This window comes from Prionailurus viverrinus, chromosome A3, assembly GCF_022837055.1.
Source record: "Prionailurus viverrinus isolate Anna chromosome A3, UM_Priviv_1.0, whole genome shotgun sequence".
Lineage (NCBI taxonomy): Eukaryota > Metazoa > Chordata > Mammalia > Carnivora > Felidae > Prionailurus > Prionailurus viverrinus.
In genome coordinates, this window is record NC_062563.1 from 101,438,174 (window position 1) to 101,451,523 (window position 13,350).

Here is a 13,350-nt window from a genome sequence, read left to right on the forward strand (position 1 = left end):
TGAAGGTGGGGAACTTGCCCCTCCAGACATCAAGACTTTTCACAAAGCTATGGTCATTAAGACAGTGTTACTGCTGCAGAGCCAAACTGTTCAACAGAATAAACAGCCCAGAAACAAACACACATCTATGGAAACTTAATTTACAATAGGGCTAAGCATTGCAGATCTGAAAAGAAGGAATGAGCTTTATAATAAATGGTGCTAGGGCAATGTTTTCCTTATAAAAAAAAAAAAGAAAAAATTCTGGAGTCCTATTTCACATCATATATAAAAATCATCTCCAGATGGAGAAAGAAATTAAATGTGAATGGCAAAACAATGAAACTGTGAGGAGCACTGTAGGAGAATACCTTCATTATTTCAGGTAGGTAAGGTTTTCGGGGGACACAAGAAGTATAAACTATAAAATGAAAAAATTGACAAATCCATTGCATTAATATCAAGAACTTCTGTTCATCAAAATACACCATAAAGGAAAATGGAAAAATAAACCACAGACTTGGAGAAGACATTTGTAACACATAAGTGACAGAGGATTAGAGTCCAGACTATTTAAAGAACTCCTTCTAACTAATAAGGTAAGGACAAGAGAAAATTTGGCAAGACTTGAAGGGGCCCTTCACAGAAGAGAGAACATGAATGGGCAATAAACATATGAAAAGATGTTCAATCTCATTAGTATTCAGGGAAATGCAAATTAAAACCATAATGAGATTCCATTTTGTACCCACCAGACTGGCAAAAATTCTAAACTGTGACAATATCAAGTGACGGTAAAGCCATGGTGCAACTGAAGTTATTTATATGCATCGCTGAAGGAAAACCATTTTGGAAAATAATTTATAAAGAGTAAGATATGGATGAGCCTTGCCATGCCAGAGAGCAAGAATTCTCAAAAAGTTATTATAATTAATACAGTGAGGTCCTAATGCAGGGTCAGACAAACTGATTAACTGAACATAACAAAGAGCCCAGAAATGGACCTACACATCTATGAACATTTAATTTATGTTATTTAGGCAAGTGAAAAAAGCATAGACCCTATGTCTCAGCTATTCCATTCCTAAAGAAATTTGTGCACAGGTGTACCCAGAAACACGTACAAGAAAGTTCATTGCAGAGCTCTTTCCAAGAATAAAAGAAAAACAAAAACCTAGAAAAAATCCAAATGTTCATTAACAGTGGTGATATACTGCTACAATGAAGGTAATGTTCTACTTTTTTTTTTTTTAATGTTTTTATTTAGTTTTGAGAGAGAGAGGGAGACAGAGCTCAAGCAGGGGAGGCGCAGAGAGACAGGGAGACACAGAATCTGAAGCAGGCTCCAGGCTCCGAGCTATCATATCAGCACAGAGCCCGACGGGGGGCTCGAACTCACAAACCATGAGATCATGACCTGAGCCAAAGTTGGACACTCAACCGACTGAGCCACCCACGCACCCTGGTAATGTTCTACTTCTTTTTTTTTTTTTTTTTTTTTTTTTTTTTTTTAAATTTTTTTTTTTCAACGTTTATTTATTTTTGGGACAGAGAGAGACACAGCATGAACGGGGGAAGGGCAGAGAGAGAGGGAGACACAGAATAGGAAACAGGCTCCAGGCTCTGAGCCATCAGCCCAGAGCCCGACGCGGGGCTCGAACTCACGGACCGCGAGATCGTGACCTGGCTGAAGTCGGACGCTTAACCGACTGCGCCACCCAGGCGCCCCAAGTAATGTTCTACTTCTTAAGCAGGCACTGAGTAAAGGAGTGTTCATTGTATTGTTATCCATTATACCCTCACCATTTCCAGTCTTTTCTGTTGATTTCTACAAATCAAGGAAAGTCTGGAAATGGAGACAAGAGAAGATGTTAGAACATCAGAATCTTCACCTTTCTTAAGTCTGTTTTTAGATGAACTTTCCTCAGCTTAATGGCAGCAGAACCGGCAGCCATGGGTATGGGAGGCTGAACAGTGATCCCCCCCAAATAGCTGGGGCCTAGTCCCTAGAACCTATGAATGTTACCCTATATGGCGAAAGAGACATTATAGGTGTGGTAACCTTAAGGATTTTGAGCTGGGGAGTGTATCCAGGATTACCCAGGTGGGCCCTAAATGTAATCACAAGAGAAGACAGATACGAAGACAGAGGAGAAGAAAAAGTGACTATAGAAGTAGGGACTGAAGGGATGTGGTCACGAGGAATGCCAACAGCCACCGGCAGCTGGAAGAAGCAAGGAATGGATTTTCCCCTGGCGCTTCCAGAAGTCCTAATGGCATCTGGATTTCAGCCCCAAAAGACTGACTTCAGACTTCGGCTCTCCAAAACCCTAAGAGACTAATTTCTGTTGTGTTAAGCCACTATGTTTGTGGCTCTTACAGCTGCAATTATAGACTAATACAGTGGGTGAGAATGCTCAACCTCACCCCTCTGTCAGTCCCAGACTGTTTTCACTCAGTACACCCTCTCCTCTGCCTGTTCTCTCCCAACACTGGATGCCCCAGTGTTCCCCAGGCAGAGAGATGCGGCAGCGGTTACACGCATTCATATGTGAGATGCACCACTTCCCCTGCTGAAAGGGCTCCTCCCTACAATTTCCAACCAAAGCCAGAAAAGTCATTTACACATACCCACTCGACGGAAAGAGCACTGGCTGGGCAGGAGGGACATCTGAATCCAAGTCGGAGTTTCCCACTGACTGGCGGTGTGACCTTATCAGCTTCTCAAAGATGGAACTGAAATGCATTCATCTTTACGTTCCTGGTGCCCAGAGCAGTGTGTGGTCCAAAACAAATGGTCAATAAGCAGGCAGTGAGTCAACGAATGAATCAATCAGGCAATCTTGCACGACAATGGAAAGCCTACCCACTGAAAAAGAGAATCTTTCCAATAACTCTTACCTCTCTTCCTCTACCACTATAAGGGAAAATATTAAAATCATAGTTTTAGAGCTGGAAGGTCTTAGGGCTAGAAGCCAAGAACTCATTGCCTCACATTAGCACCAATTACTAGAAATCCTGCCCTTCTATCAAGCCAAAAGTGTGTCTTCTGGTCACCACCAGTCCTAGTCCAACCCCTGTTAACAACATAAAATTAAGCATCTTCAGAAACTAAGACCCAGCCTCAAATCTTGGCCTAGCCAATCAGGCTACTGACCTTGATGAATGACCTAAGCCCTCCGGTCCTATCTTCTTTCTAGTGTCAAACAAAAACCTGAGATCACTAAAATGCCTTCTAGCTCCAAGATAAGTAGTGTTGAAAACACTCCTCCCTTGGTATTCAATCGCTCATCATGTATTTTTTAAAAGATTTTTTTTTATTAGTTCTTTTTTAATTTTTTTTTTAACGTTTACTTATTTTTGAGGCAGAGAGAGAGAGCATGAACAGGGGAGGGGCAGAGAGAGAGGGAGACACAGAATCTGAAACAGGCTCCAGGCTCTGAGCTGTCAGCACAGAGCCCGATGCGGGGCTTGAACTCACGGACCGCGAGATCATGACCTGAGCTGAAGTCGGACGCTTAACCGACCGAGCCACCCAGGCGCCCCTCAATCGCTCATCATTTAAACAATCCACTGAGTTTTTATTTCAATTCGTTATTTTTTATGTTTAGAATTGCTTCTTTTCCAACGGGCCCATTCCTCTCCCTACTCTGCCCCAGGATCTGTTGTTTTCTTGTATTTTCAATTCTTGATTTATTTTTTCACTTCAGAAGGCTTATTCTAAAGTCTCTAAGTAGTGGCAATTGTAGATAAATAATATATATAATTAATATATGTGTGTTATTCATTTATTTATGTCTGTGGGGCTAACCCTGCTGCTGGTAGTGTTTAACTCCAGGTTAGGGGTGGTCAGTACTTCAGGTGTTTTGTAATTTTGGGGTGTGAATTTATGTTCTTTGAGCTAATTCTGTACAATGTGTATTGAAGGTTCTTAGAGAGACTTGATTAATTCTTACAAGGTACCCCAGGGGAAACACTGGCCCAGGACCAATTATTTCTCAGCTATGGGTATTCAGACCATGCAGGATGCAATCATTTAGACTCCAAACCCACATGAGGACAGATCCATGGGTGGTTTCAAAGTCCCAAGGGAGATTTCACCCCCACCAAGAACACAGAGCAAGACAGACAAGCTTCACTGTCATCTCCCTGTGCTCACGGGTCTGTCCTTCTATTCAGGACTACACTGTACCCTAATGCTTCAAGTGTCAGCTATATGTAAATGTTCAGCCTCCACAGACCCAAGGCCCCTGTTTTCTCTATATAGACATTAAAACCAAGCTGGCCAATTCTCTGAGTTGATATGTTAAAAATGGCTGTAAATTATTTGATACCCCTCCACTGAGAGATGGAGTCTAATCTGCCCCCCTTCAAATCTATTATGGCCTTAGTATTTGCTTGGCCAATAGAATGTAGTAGAAGTGTCATCCTAGGACCTCTGTTATAAGGTCATAAGAAGTCCTACAGTTTCTACTGATGCTTCTTGGACATTAAATCTTGGAGCCCTGAGCCACCACATAAGAAATATGACTGTCTTCAGGTCTCCATGCTGGAGAAATCACATAGGAAGACCACATGCAGAGGCCTTGGGACAAATGTCTAGTCTGCCACTGACAATTGTACTGTCCCAGCTAAAGATCCAGACGTCATGGAGTGGAGATGAGTTTTGTGTCCTGTGCCTTGTCCAAATTCCTGAACCACAGAGCCAGGAGAGATGATAACAAAATGTTGATTTAGACTAAATTTCAGGGTAATCCATTAGGTCCCTGCTACAGTACTATTTTACACCCTTGCAAAATGATTCCCTCTCTCTTCTGTCTCCTGGAAGGGATCCTTACTTAAAAGCTCAGCTATGCTTTTGAGGGGATCAGTTATACTTTATCCAAATTTTGTAGAAATTTTAAAATTCAGCTTTATTATGGGAAGACCTCCAGACTATTTAGTTTTTCATATCTCCAGAAAGAGAGAAATCACATCTTTTATTTTATAGATGAGAAACTTGAGGCTTGAGTCAAGTCACTTGCCATGGTTACAAATCAAGGTTCTATAAACGCAGGTTTAAAAAGGATCCTCTAAACTCAAAGGGAATACTAAGTCATCATTCGTTCAACAAATATTTTTTAAACACCTAGTATGAGCATAGTACTACTTTAGGTACTGGGAGAACAGCTATGAACAAGATCAAAGTCTCAAAAGTCATGGAGATCAAACTCTATGTGAAGAGACAGACCATAAGCCAGTAAATAAATGAATTAAAAGCATAATTTCAGGGGATAGAGCAATATGTGGGGTGTCTTTTGGAGAAGATGGTCAGAAAAGGCCTCTCCTGGATAGGTGACATATGAGCAGAGATCTAAATGGAGAGTGAGGACCATGGACCACTTAGGGGAGTGCATCCTGGACAGAGGCCAAAGTGCAAGTATAAAGGCCCTTGAGTGACACAAGCTTGCTGCCTTCCAGGGACAGTCAGGAAGCTGGAGCTGAGGGTGGAGAGAGCAGTACAAGGTGAAGTCAGGGCAGTGAGCAGGGGCCAGGCCTTGCTGCATCTCATTAAGAATGGTAAGGAATCTGAATTTTATTCTTATTTATTTATTTATTTTTATTTTTTAGAGAAAGAGAAAGCACAAGCAGGGTAGAGGGGCAGAGGGGGAGGGACGGAGGGAGGGAGGGAGAGAGAGAGAAAGGGAATCTTAAGCAGACACCATGCTCAGCACAGAGCCTGCCTGATGCGGGACATGATCCCATGACCCTGGGACTGTGACTTGAGCCAAAATCAATAGTCTGATGCTCAACCAACTGAGGGTGCCACCCAGGCACCCCTGAATTATATTCTTAATATCACGGGAGTTCTTTGGACAATTTTTATTTTTTTTATTTTTTATTTAAAAAAAAATTTTTTTTTCAACGTTTATTTATTTTTGGGACAGAGAGAGACAGAGCATGAACGGGGGAGGGGCAGAGAGACAGGGAGACACAGAATCGGAAACAGGCTCCAGGCTCCGAGCCATCAGCCCAGAGCCTGACGCGGGGCTCGAACTCATGGACCGCGAGATCGTGACCTGGCTGAAGTCGGACGCTTAACTGACTGCGCCACCCAGGCGCCCCTCTTTGGACAATTTTTAAACAGCAGGGGAAAGCTATGATCTATCTTATATTTTAAACAAATCATTGGAGGCATAAGAGTAGAAGCAAGAAAACAATTAGGAGGCTTTTGAATGATCCAGGAGAGAAATAAGTGGGGACTGGAACATGGAACATGATGGTGGCAGCAGAGACAGAAGTCAGTTGGATGGGGAAATGTTCTGAAGACAGAGCGAAGAGGTCTCCCTCATAAAACTGTGGTATATGAGCACACAGAGCCTGGCCTGAAGAGGTTACAGATCCTACTGGATCCTGCAACTTCCTCAGTAGGGACACATAGGGACAAGCGGTTCTCAGCCTCTTGTGCTCATGAGAAAAGGTCTCTGCATGTTCCTGAAAATCCACTGTAAGCCGTCAGCATCAGCTGGCTGTGTTTTATCATGCCTTTCTCAAGGTGGGCTGTATCCCACTCTCTTTTGAGTAGTGTGATCCGCTCAGCATATTATGTCTGACAGCCATTGTCTTGGCAGTCTAAACCCCAAGTTGGGCAAAACTAAATTCTACACAGATCACAATTAGGCAGCCCATCTGTGAAAGGTTCGTGGTTGGGCACTGGGTTAGGGAAGTCCAAGGATGCCATTCAGAACTCATGAAAAGTCATAGCTGTGATCTCTCAGAACCAGGAAGGATGGGTCACAGTCCAGCACAAATGGCTCATTGGGGGTTGAATCCTGGTTCTGTAGCCAATAATGAGAATCTTAGACAAGTTCCCATTGGACCTGAGCTGAGATCGAGAGTCGGAAATAGGATGGCCAGGAAATACGTTGCCAGATGGGAAGAGGAAATTCATTCTGAAGCCCAGAGTTTCATACATAGACCCTAAAAGGAGACAGAAAGGATGTGAACGCATAAGTACACAAGAGAAGACCAAGATAGAATTTAACTGAGCTGTGACTGGTGAAAGGAAAAGAGAAAAAAAGAGGGGAATGTAGTATATGAGTGATCGTCCTAAGAGGAATAAGGCAGACCAGAGAGCCACTAGGCTGGACAGCCCCTATACTGGCAAGAAGGAGGTGCCACTGCCCTAGAGCTGCCTGGTGGCTGACAAGGCCTACTAGAGGTGGGATGCTGCGGGGAAGGGGGGGATGTTAACTTAGGTAGGGAAGTGTATACAATTCTCACACTGGGATTCTCCCATTTGATCAGGAATGGGCTAAATCTGGGAGAGCAAATGCTGTACCATTAGGTGTGCCCCATTATCATCTTCCCTGAATGAAACATTCACAGGACTCCTTCCCCATGGAGCCCAAACCAGATTCATACTTCTCAAGATAGTGTTCCAGGCAACCTCCTATCAGTCATGAGATGACACTCATTTGCAATCCCTGGTCTAGGTACACATGTCATTTTTGAAAGCCTAAACCAGGTTACCTGTCAAGATTCCTTCAGATTGTGTCCCAAATACTTGGTCCTTTATATTTCCTTTAAAAAAAAACAAAAAACAAAAAACAAAACAAAAAAAAACCCCTGTAATCCCAGAAAAGCTTCTGGGTGCAACTAAAAACAAACAAACAAACAAACAAACAAACAAAAAACCTAAAAGGAAAACAATGTGCTTCTTTGTGGAGATGGATGGATTTGAAAGTTCAAAACAAATATAATAGAACTATCCATCTTCCAATCCATCAGGGCCAATCCACCCAAGTCCCAGGAGTGAGAGGAAAATGTCCTCATAGCCGAAATGCAAACCCCTTAAGTTCTTGTTGGTTCTTGGAAAAATTCTCAGAGACACCAACTGGGCATGTGTGCGGCTCATCCCTGACAATAAAAATCCAAAGGTGCCATATGCTGTGACTATTGTCTTCCCATCCGCCCCCCCTCCCCAGCCTCTTGAACCTCCTTGGAAAACACACACACACACACACACACACACACACACACACACACACACTACAAAAATGGCAGTTTCACTAGGTGGCCACTGAGGGCCTGACTCTCTCTTCTGTCATTCTTCCCAGAGCTCTTGCTCCCTCAAAGAATACACACTCCAAAGAAGATAGCTCACTTCAGAAGGGAAGGGAAACTGACCCAGTAATAACTAGGTAAGACTCTCACTTGTCAGCTACCCTTCAAATAAGACACAGTGCGGGGAAAGTGCACAAAAGCTACTTCCCAGCAGGCAGAGAGGATTAATAAACAAAGAACGAGGCAGCAGAAAAGCAATGATATCTAAGCTGGTATTTTTCACTTCCTTGAGGATGTTCCTCTTGTTTATAAATAAATATGGTGCATGTTGACTAGCTGGGGGAGGAGGGGAATGGGAGGAGGCCTAGAACAATTAGGACCTCCAAGGTGATGCTGGCCAACACCTGTGTCTCACAGACCAGAAGCAGGGCCCCAGCGTAGGTGCAAGTTGGCCTTAGGACTGTAACAGTGAGTCGGTCCAGTGCTGGGACTAGAACCCAAATCCTTCAATTTCCAGCTCAACATTTTCCCTCTCACAATCCAACTGAAATATTTCCCCAGACCCTACCCTATACCATACCAGGGTGCCAGGAAATAAATCCTCAACCAACCTGAACCCATAATTAATAGGATCATTTTTCTGCATTCCACTTTTTAAAGGAAGCCCCAGAGAAAGGCAAGCCCATGTTTAAGGACTTATGGCCTTTTTTCTTGATTTCCATTTGTTTTGCAACAGTTGGGGAATATCTTGAGGGCAACTCACATTCCTTCCAGTCTTCTCTACTTGTATATCCCTGACCAGGACAACTAGACTTCATGCTCTAAATCACAGTCCTGGGACAGAGCCAGATCTGCAGCCATTAAACTAAGACTCTTGTCTTAAACATCAGATGGTACCTTCTAAAAACTAGTTTTTGTTTTTTGTTGTTTTTTTTTTTAAGATGTGCAATGTGGAAATAAAGGTTTCTTCTGCATAGCTTTCAGTTACCTCGAGAATTTTTTAAATTAGAACTCTCTTTTCCCCACACAGTGAATTGGACTTTTGGTCTCATAACCAAAGGGGAACCTTTGGATTCATTTAGCCAACATTTTGGGCCTTGGCCAAAATTCTATCCAAAGACAATGAGGCAACACCCTCTCCTTGGAATAAATGCTTCAAGATAGTGCATTCTCCCAAGAAGGCAGAGAGCAACCTCTGTGTGAATCCCCCAGTGCACATAAACATACTTTCCCCAGTTTGAATTTCATTGGTGCCCAAGACTTCAGTTCTCTGTAATGAAAACAAAGTATTTTAAAGGAGGCAAGCAGACCAGTCATAAATGAGCCCCTGTGTTCCATCCAGATATCAACCAGGTTTTAACAGGGCCAACCTTGCTACTACATTGAATATTCTTTAATTTTTCCTAGGCCCAGCCAATGGAGTTAGGAGGAAGAGAACTCGCAAAACAGCAGCTTCTCAAACTGGTCCTCATTTCAAGAGCTTTGCCCAGTGGGTACAAGCAAGTCCCGATACCCACTAACCTCCATCTCCAGGGGATAACATTTGCTGGCTCTCCTGCTTACCCCAGGGACTCTGATCTCCTTCAACATAACCAGCCTTTACTGAGTGCATGCAAGGGCCAGGTACTTCAAAAAAAGAGGCTTGGGAGGGGGCAAGGGGTCAGAGAAGGAAATAAACCATGGTTACAGTCCTAAAACCCCTCATAGCCAAAGGCAAGACAGATATCTAAAGGCACGGTCTGGCTGTGCCTGGATGCCACCCTCTTGTCCTGAGGCCTCTGGTTGGAAGGAAGATACTCCCTCTCCATCCTCAGAACACAGTCATAGGTCTTCCTTAAATGTTCTCTGATGTTGGGGCGCCTGGGTGGCGCAGTCGGTTAAGCGTCCGACTTCAGCCAGGTCACGATCTCGCGGTCCGTGAGTTCGAGCCCCGCGTCAGGCTATGGGCTGATGGCTCAGAGCCTGGAGCCTGTTTCCGATTCTGTGTCTCCCTCTCTCTCTGCCCCTCCCCCGTTCATGCTCTGTCTCTCTCTGTCCCAAAAAATAAAATAAATGTTGAAAAAAAAATTAAAAAAAAAATGTTCTCTGTTGTCACAGAAGTTTACAATGCCTTGAAAAAGTTTCTTACAGGAAATGGGACTGATGGATAAAATCACAGGATGCCATTGAAGAGGTCTTGGGAGCTTGAAAGAGATCAATTTTGGGCAAATGTCAAGGACAGGCAGAGGTGGAAAGGGCATTGGACCAAAATTCTGGAGCCTGTTTTCTTTACCAGCTTACCTGGTGTCCTTGGGCAAGGCACATTCCCTCTGCAGTTTTAGAAATGATAGGGGAGAACTGATGTGTGGCTTTTTATTAACACTAAAACCCATATATTTTCCAAATTATTTTTTATTTAGAACCCAAATATACAAACCAAACAAAAAGGGAGTTGTTCCCATTGATCAGGGCTGGGAGCCCAGGGCCCACCCACTCAGGCTGGGTGGCCCTCAGGGAAGCCAGTTTGAAAAACACAGGAGTAGGGGTACCTGGGTTGCTCAGTCATTTAAGTGCCTGATTCCTGATTTCAACTCAGGTCATGATTTTGCAGTTTGTGAGATCGAGCCCCATGTCAGGGCTTGGGATTCTCTCTCCCTCTCTCTGCCTCTTCCCCCCATGTTCTCTTTCTCTCAAAAATTAAGAAGGAAGGAAGGAAGGAAGGAAGGAAGGAAGGAAAGGAGGGAAGGAGGGAGAGAGGAAGGAAGGAAGGGAAAGAGGGAGGGGGGAGCGAGGAAGGAAGGAAGGAAGAAAGGAAGGAAGGGAAGGAGGGAGGGGGGAGGGAGGAAGGAAGGAAGAAAGGAAGGAAGGGAAGGAGGGAGGGGGGGGAGGGAGGGAGGGAGGAAAGAAGGAAAGAAAAGAAAAACACAGGAGGAGATGAAGTCTGTATGCATAGGGGAAAACATCTACAAGAATATACCTCTCAAAATTACCATTAGCTATCTCTATGTGGTAATAATGTGATTTTCAATCTATTTATCTATACTTTCTAATTTCCCTATAATGAACAGGTATTATTTATGTGGAATAGGTACTGCTTATTAAATTGGTTTTAATAATTCACAACGGACACTTCCACATTGGGTTTCTATAAAGATGGTGACTGGGGGGATAGGTGGTATCTCTGACCTTCTGGAGTTGACAGTGGGAATAACATCCCCAAATCCCACAAATTCTTCCTTGGGGCAGAGGGTCCTGGGCTGACCTGAGGGGCAGTGCTCATGGTCACTGAAGTTCTCTGAAGCTTCTGGGGAGTGTGGTTTTAGAATGTAACAGCAACCCTGAGCCCCCTCCCAAATATATGCCTCTCTTCTCCACCCGCCTCAGCTCCCTTGGGTAGCAGAAGAAGGGGAATGCTAATGAAATTAAAGACAGTCACACAGACCCCAACTAGAAGCCCTTACTCTCCAGTGGGCCAGCCCCAGCCCAGTAGGACCTATAGAAGATGAGCCCTCCAGTCAGGCCAAGAAAAGTCTCCGGCCACACCCTGACGTCCCTCCAGAAGCCACTGCCAAATATGAAGATCACACACTAGTTCAGGAGAGAAAATACCACCCTGAAGGCAAGATAGGCCTTGGTCAGGCATGAGGTGGGACAAGGCATTCCAGCCGCTTCCCTGTATTATTCATGCCAACTCTGCCTTCAGAAATCTTCTAAATATTTAACATGCCACCTCGAGGTACAGCACAAACCCTCGGCAGTCCAGTCCGCAACAGCTGTGGGGAGGCCTGCATGGAATGAATGACTTGGGGGCCAAGAGGCACATACACTCTGGCTTTGGGAAGAAAGCCCAGGATGGTGGCGGGGATACAATGCTGAGAATGACTTCAGAAAGCTGCCCCTGGCTGCTTCTTTGAAAATCAGTGAAGAAGGGTAGGAGATGGGAGAGGTTTCACAACGCTGGGAGTGATAGCACACAATCAACCAGAGTCTGGAGCCTCTCTTTCCCAGACAAAGAAAAAGCCTGAGGTGCACCTCCGGCCCTCACTGTGCAGGCCAATTTCAGCCCCCTGGTCCCCTGAGCAGGTGGCAAATCTGTCCTGACTCAGGCAAAAATAGTTAGGGAAGGAAAGGAATAGGAACAGCCATGTATATCTCCAAAGGGAAACGAATCCACGAGGGAAGGAGCTCTTCAAATGTCTACTCAGCTCTGGGGCTGGAGGGAGAAAAACGCCCCCCACGCCCACCCTCCCAATGACTTCACACAGGCCTCACCCCAGATGACTCTGCGCTCTCCTACAAGGCCTGGGAGGTGTCACCGCCACCACCCAAGTAGCTGTCTGTCACTTAGAAATTTCCCGTGAATTCCTGGAGATGCCTGCCTCTCTCTCTCCCACAAAACCCCGCCAAAGGAATCAGACATAGGGGACGCGAGGCGTCTACCCCAAGATTCATACACGTCCTGCTCTGTCCCACTTGCCTTGGCCGCTGTCAATTTGAGAAACCTAAAAAGGAGTATTCTTTCAATCCCATTAGGAGCCCCGCCTTCATCTCTCCACCCTTCCGCACGCTGACCCCTCCAGGCAGCGCCCCAGGCTCATCTGGGCTCTGTCGTTTTCACCTGACAAAAGCGTGGCGGCGGGGCGCGGCGAAGGGAGACCCCGCCAGCATTTCTCCCAAAGGAGACAGACGCGTGTCCCCGCGGCGCGCCCATTCGGGGCCTCTGCAAATCCCACCCACCCGAGAAACAAAGCGGTCGGGGCGCGCGGCGGGACGCAGCCCCCAGCGCAGCCCCTGTGCGCCCCGGCCCTCGCCGCCCCGCCCGCCGGTCCCCCGCGCCCGGGCCTGGCCCCGCTGGGCAGCAGCCGCGTCCTGTGTCGCCCGCTTGCAGGCGTCCTCGGCAGCTACTGTACCTGCTAAATATAGCGGCCGCCGGGTATTAATAGCCGGAGCGAACCGGGCCGGGTGCTGCAGGGGCGCGCGCAGCCCGGGGGTCGGGGGCGGAGAAGGAGGGAAAGGAAGGGGCGCGGGGAAGGCCACTTACACCACGAGCCTGGAGATGATCCATGACACCATGGCGGGCAGGCGGGCGGGCGCGGCCGGGGCAGCGCGGCGCGGCGCGGCTCGGCTGCGGGCGGCGCGGACGGCTGCGACGCTCCGGGCACGTCTGTCCGCGCACGGCAGCCGCCGCCACCAGACTGAGCGCTCCCGCCGCCCTGCCCGGCGCTCGCGCGTCAGCGCAGCCGCGGCACGTTCCGGCGGCGGCGGCGGCGGCGGCGGCGGCGGCGGCGGCCCCAGCCCCCCGGGGCTCGGCGGGCCCGCGGCGATTGGGCGGTGAGCCGGTCGGGC

The 13,350-nt window shown here is 46.5% G+C and overlaps 1 protein-coding gene across 2 annotated transcripts in view; it reads right to left on the reverse strand.

Moving 5' to 3' along the window:
* REEP1 (receptor accessory protein 1) overlaps positions 1-13,118 on the reverse strand; it is a 112,658-nt gene extending 99,540 nt beyond the window's left edge. For both annotated transcript variants that reach the window (XM_047854292.1, XM_047854293.1), the window contains exon 1: positions 13,046-13,118. In XM_047854292.1, coding sequence (XP_047710248.1) covers positions 13,046-13,077 — 32 coding nt within the window. In that variant the 5' untranslated portion in view covers positions 13,078-13,118. The remainder of the gene's footprint in view (positions 1-13,045) is intronic.
* Between the last annotated feature and the right edge of the window lie 232 nt (positions 13,119-13,350).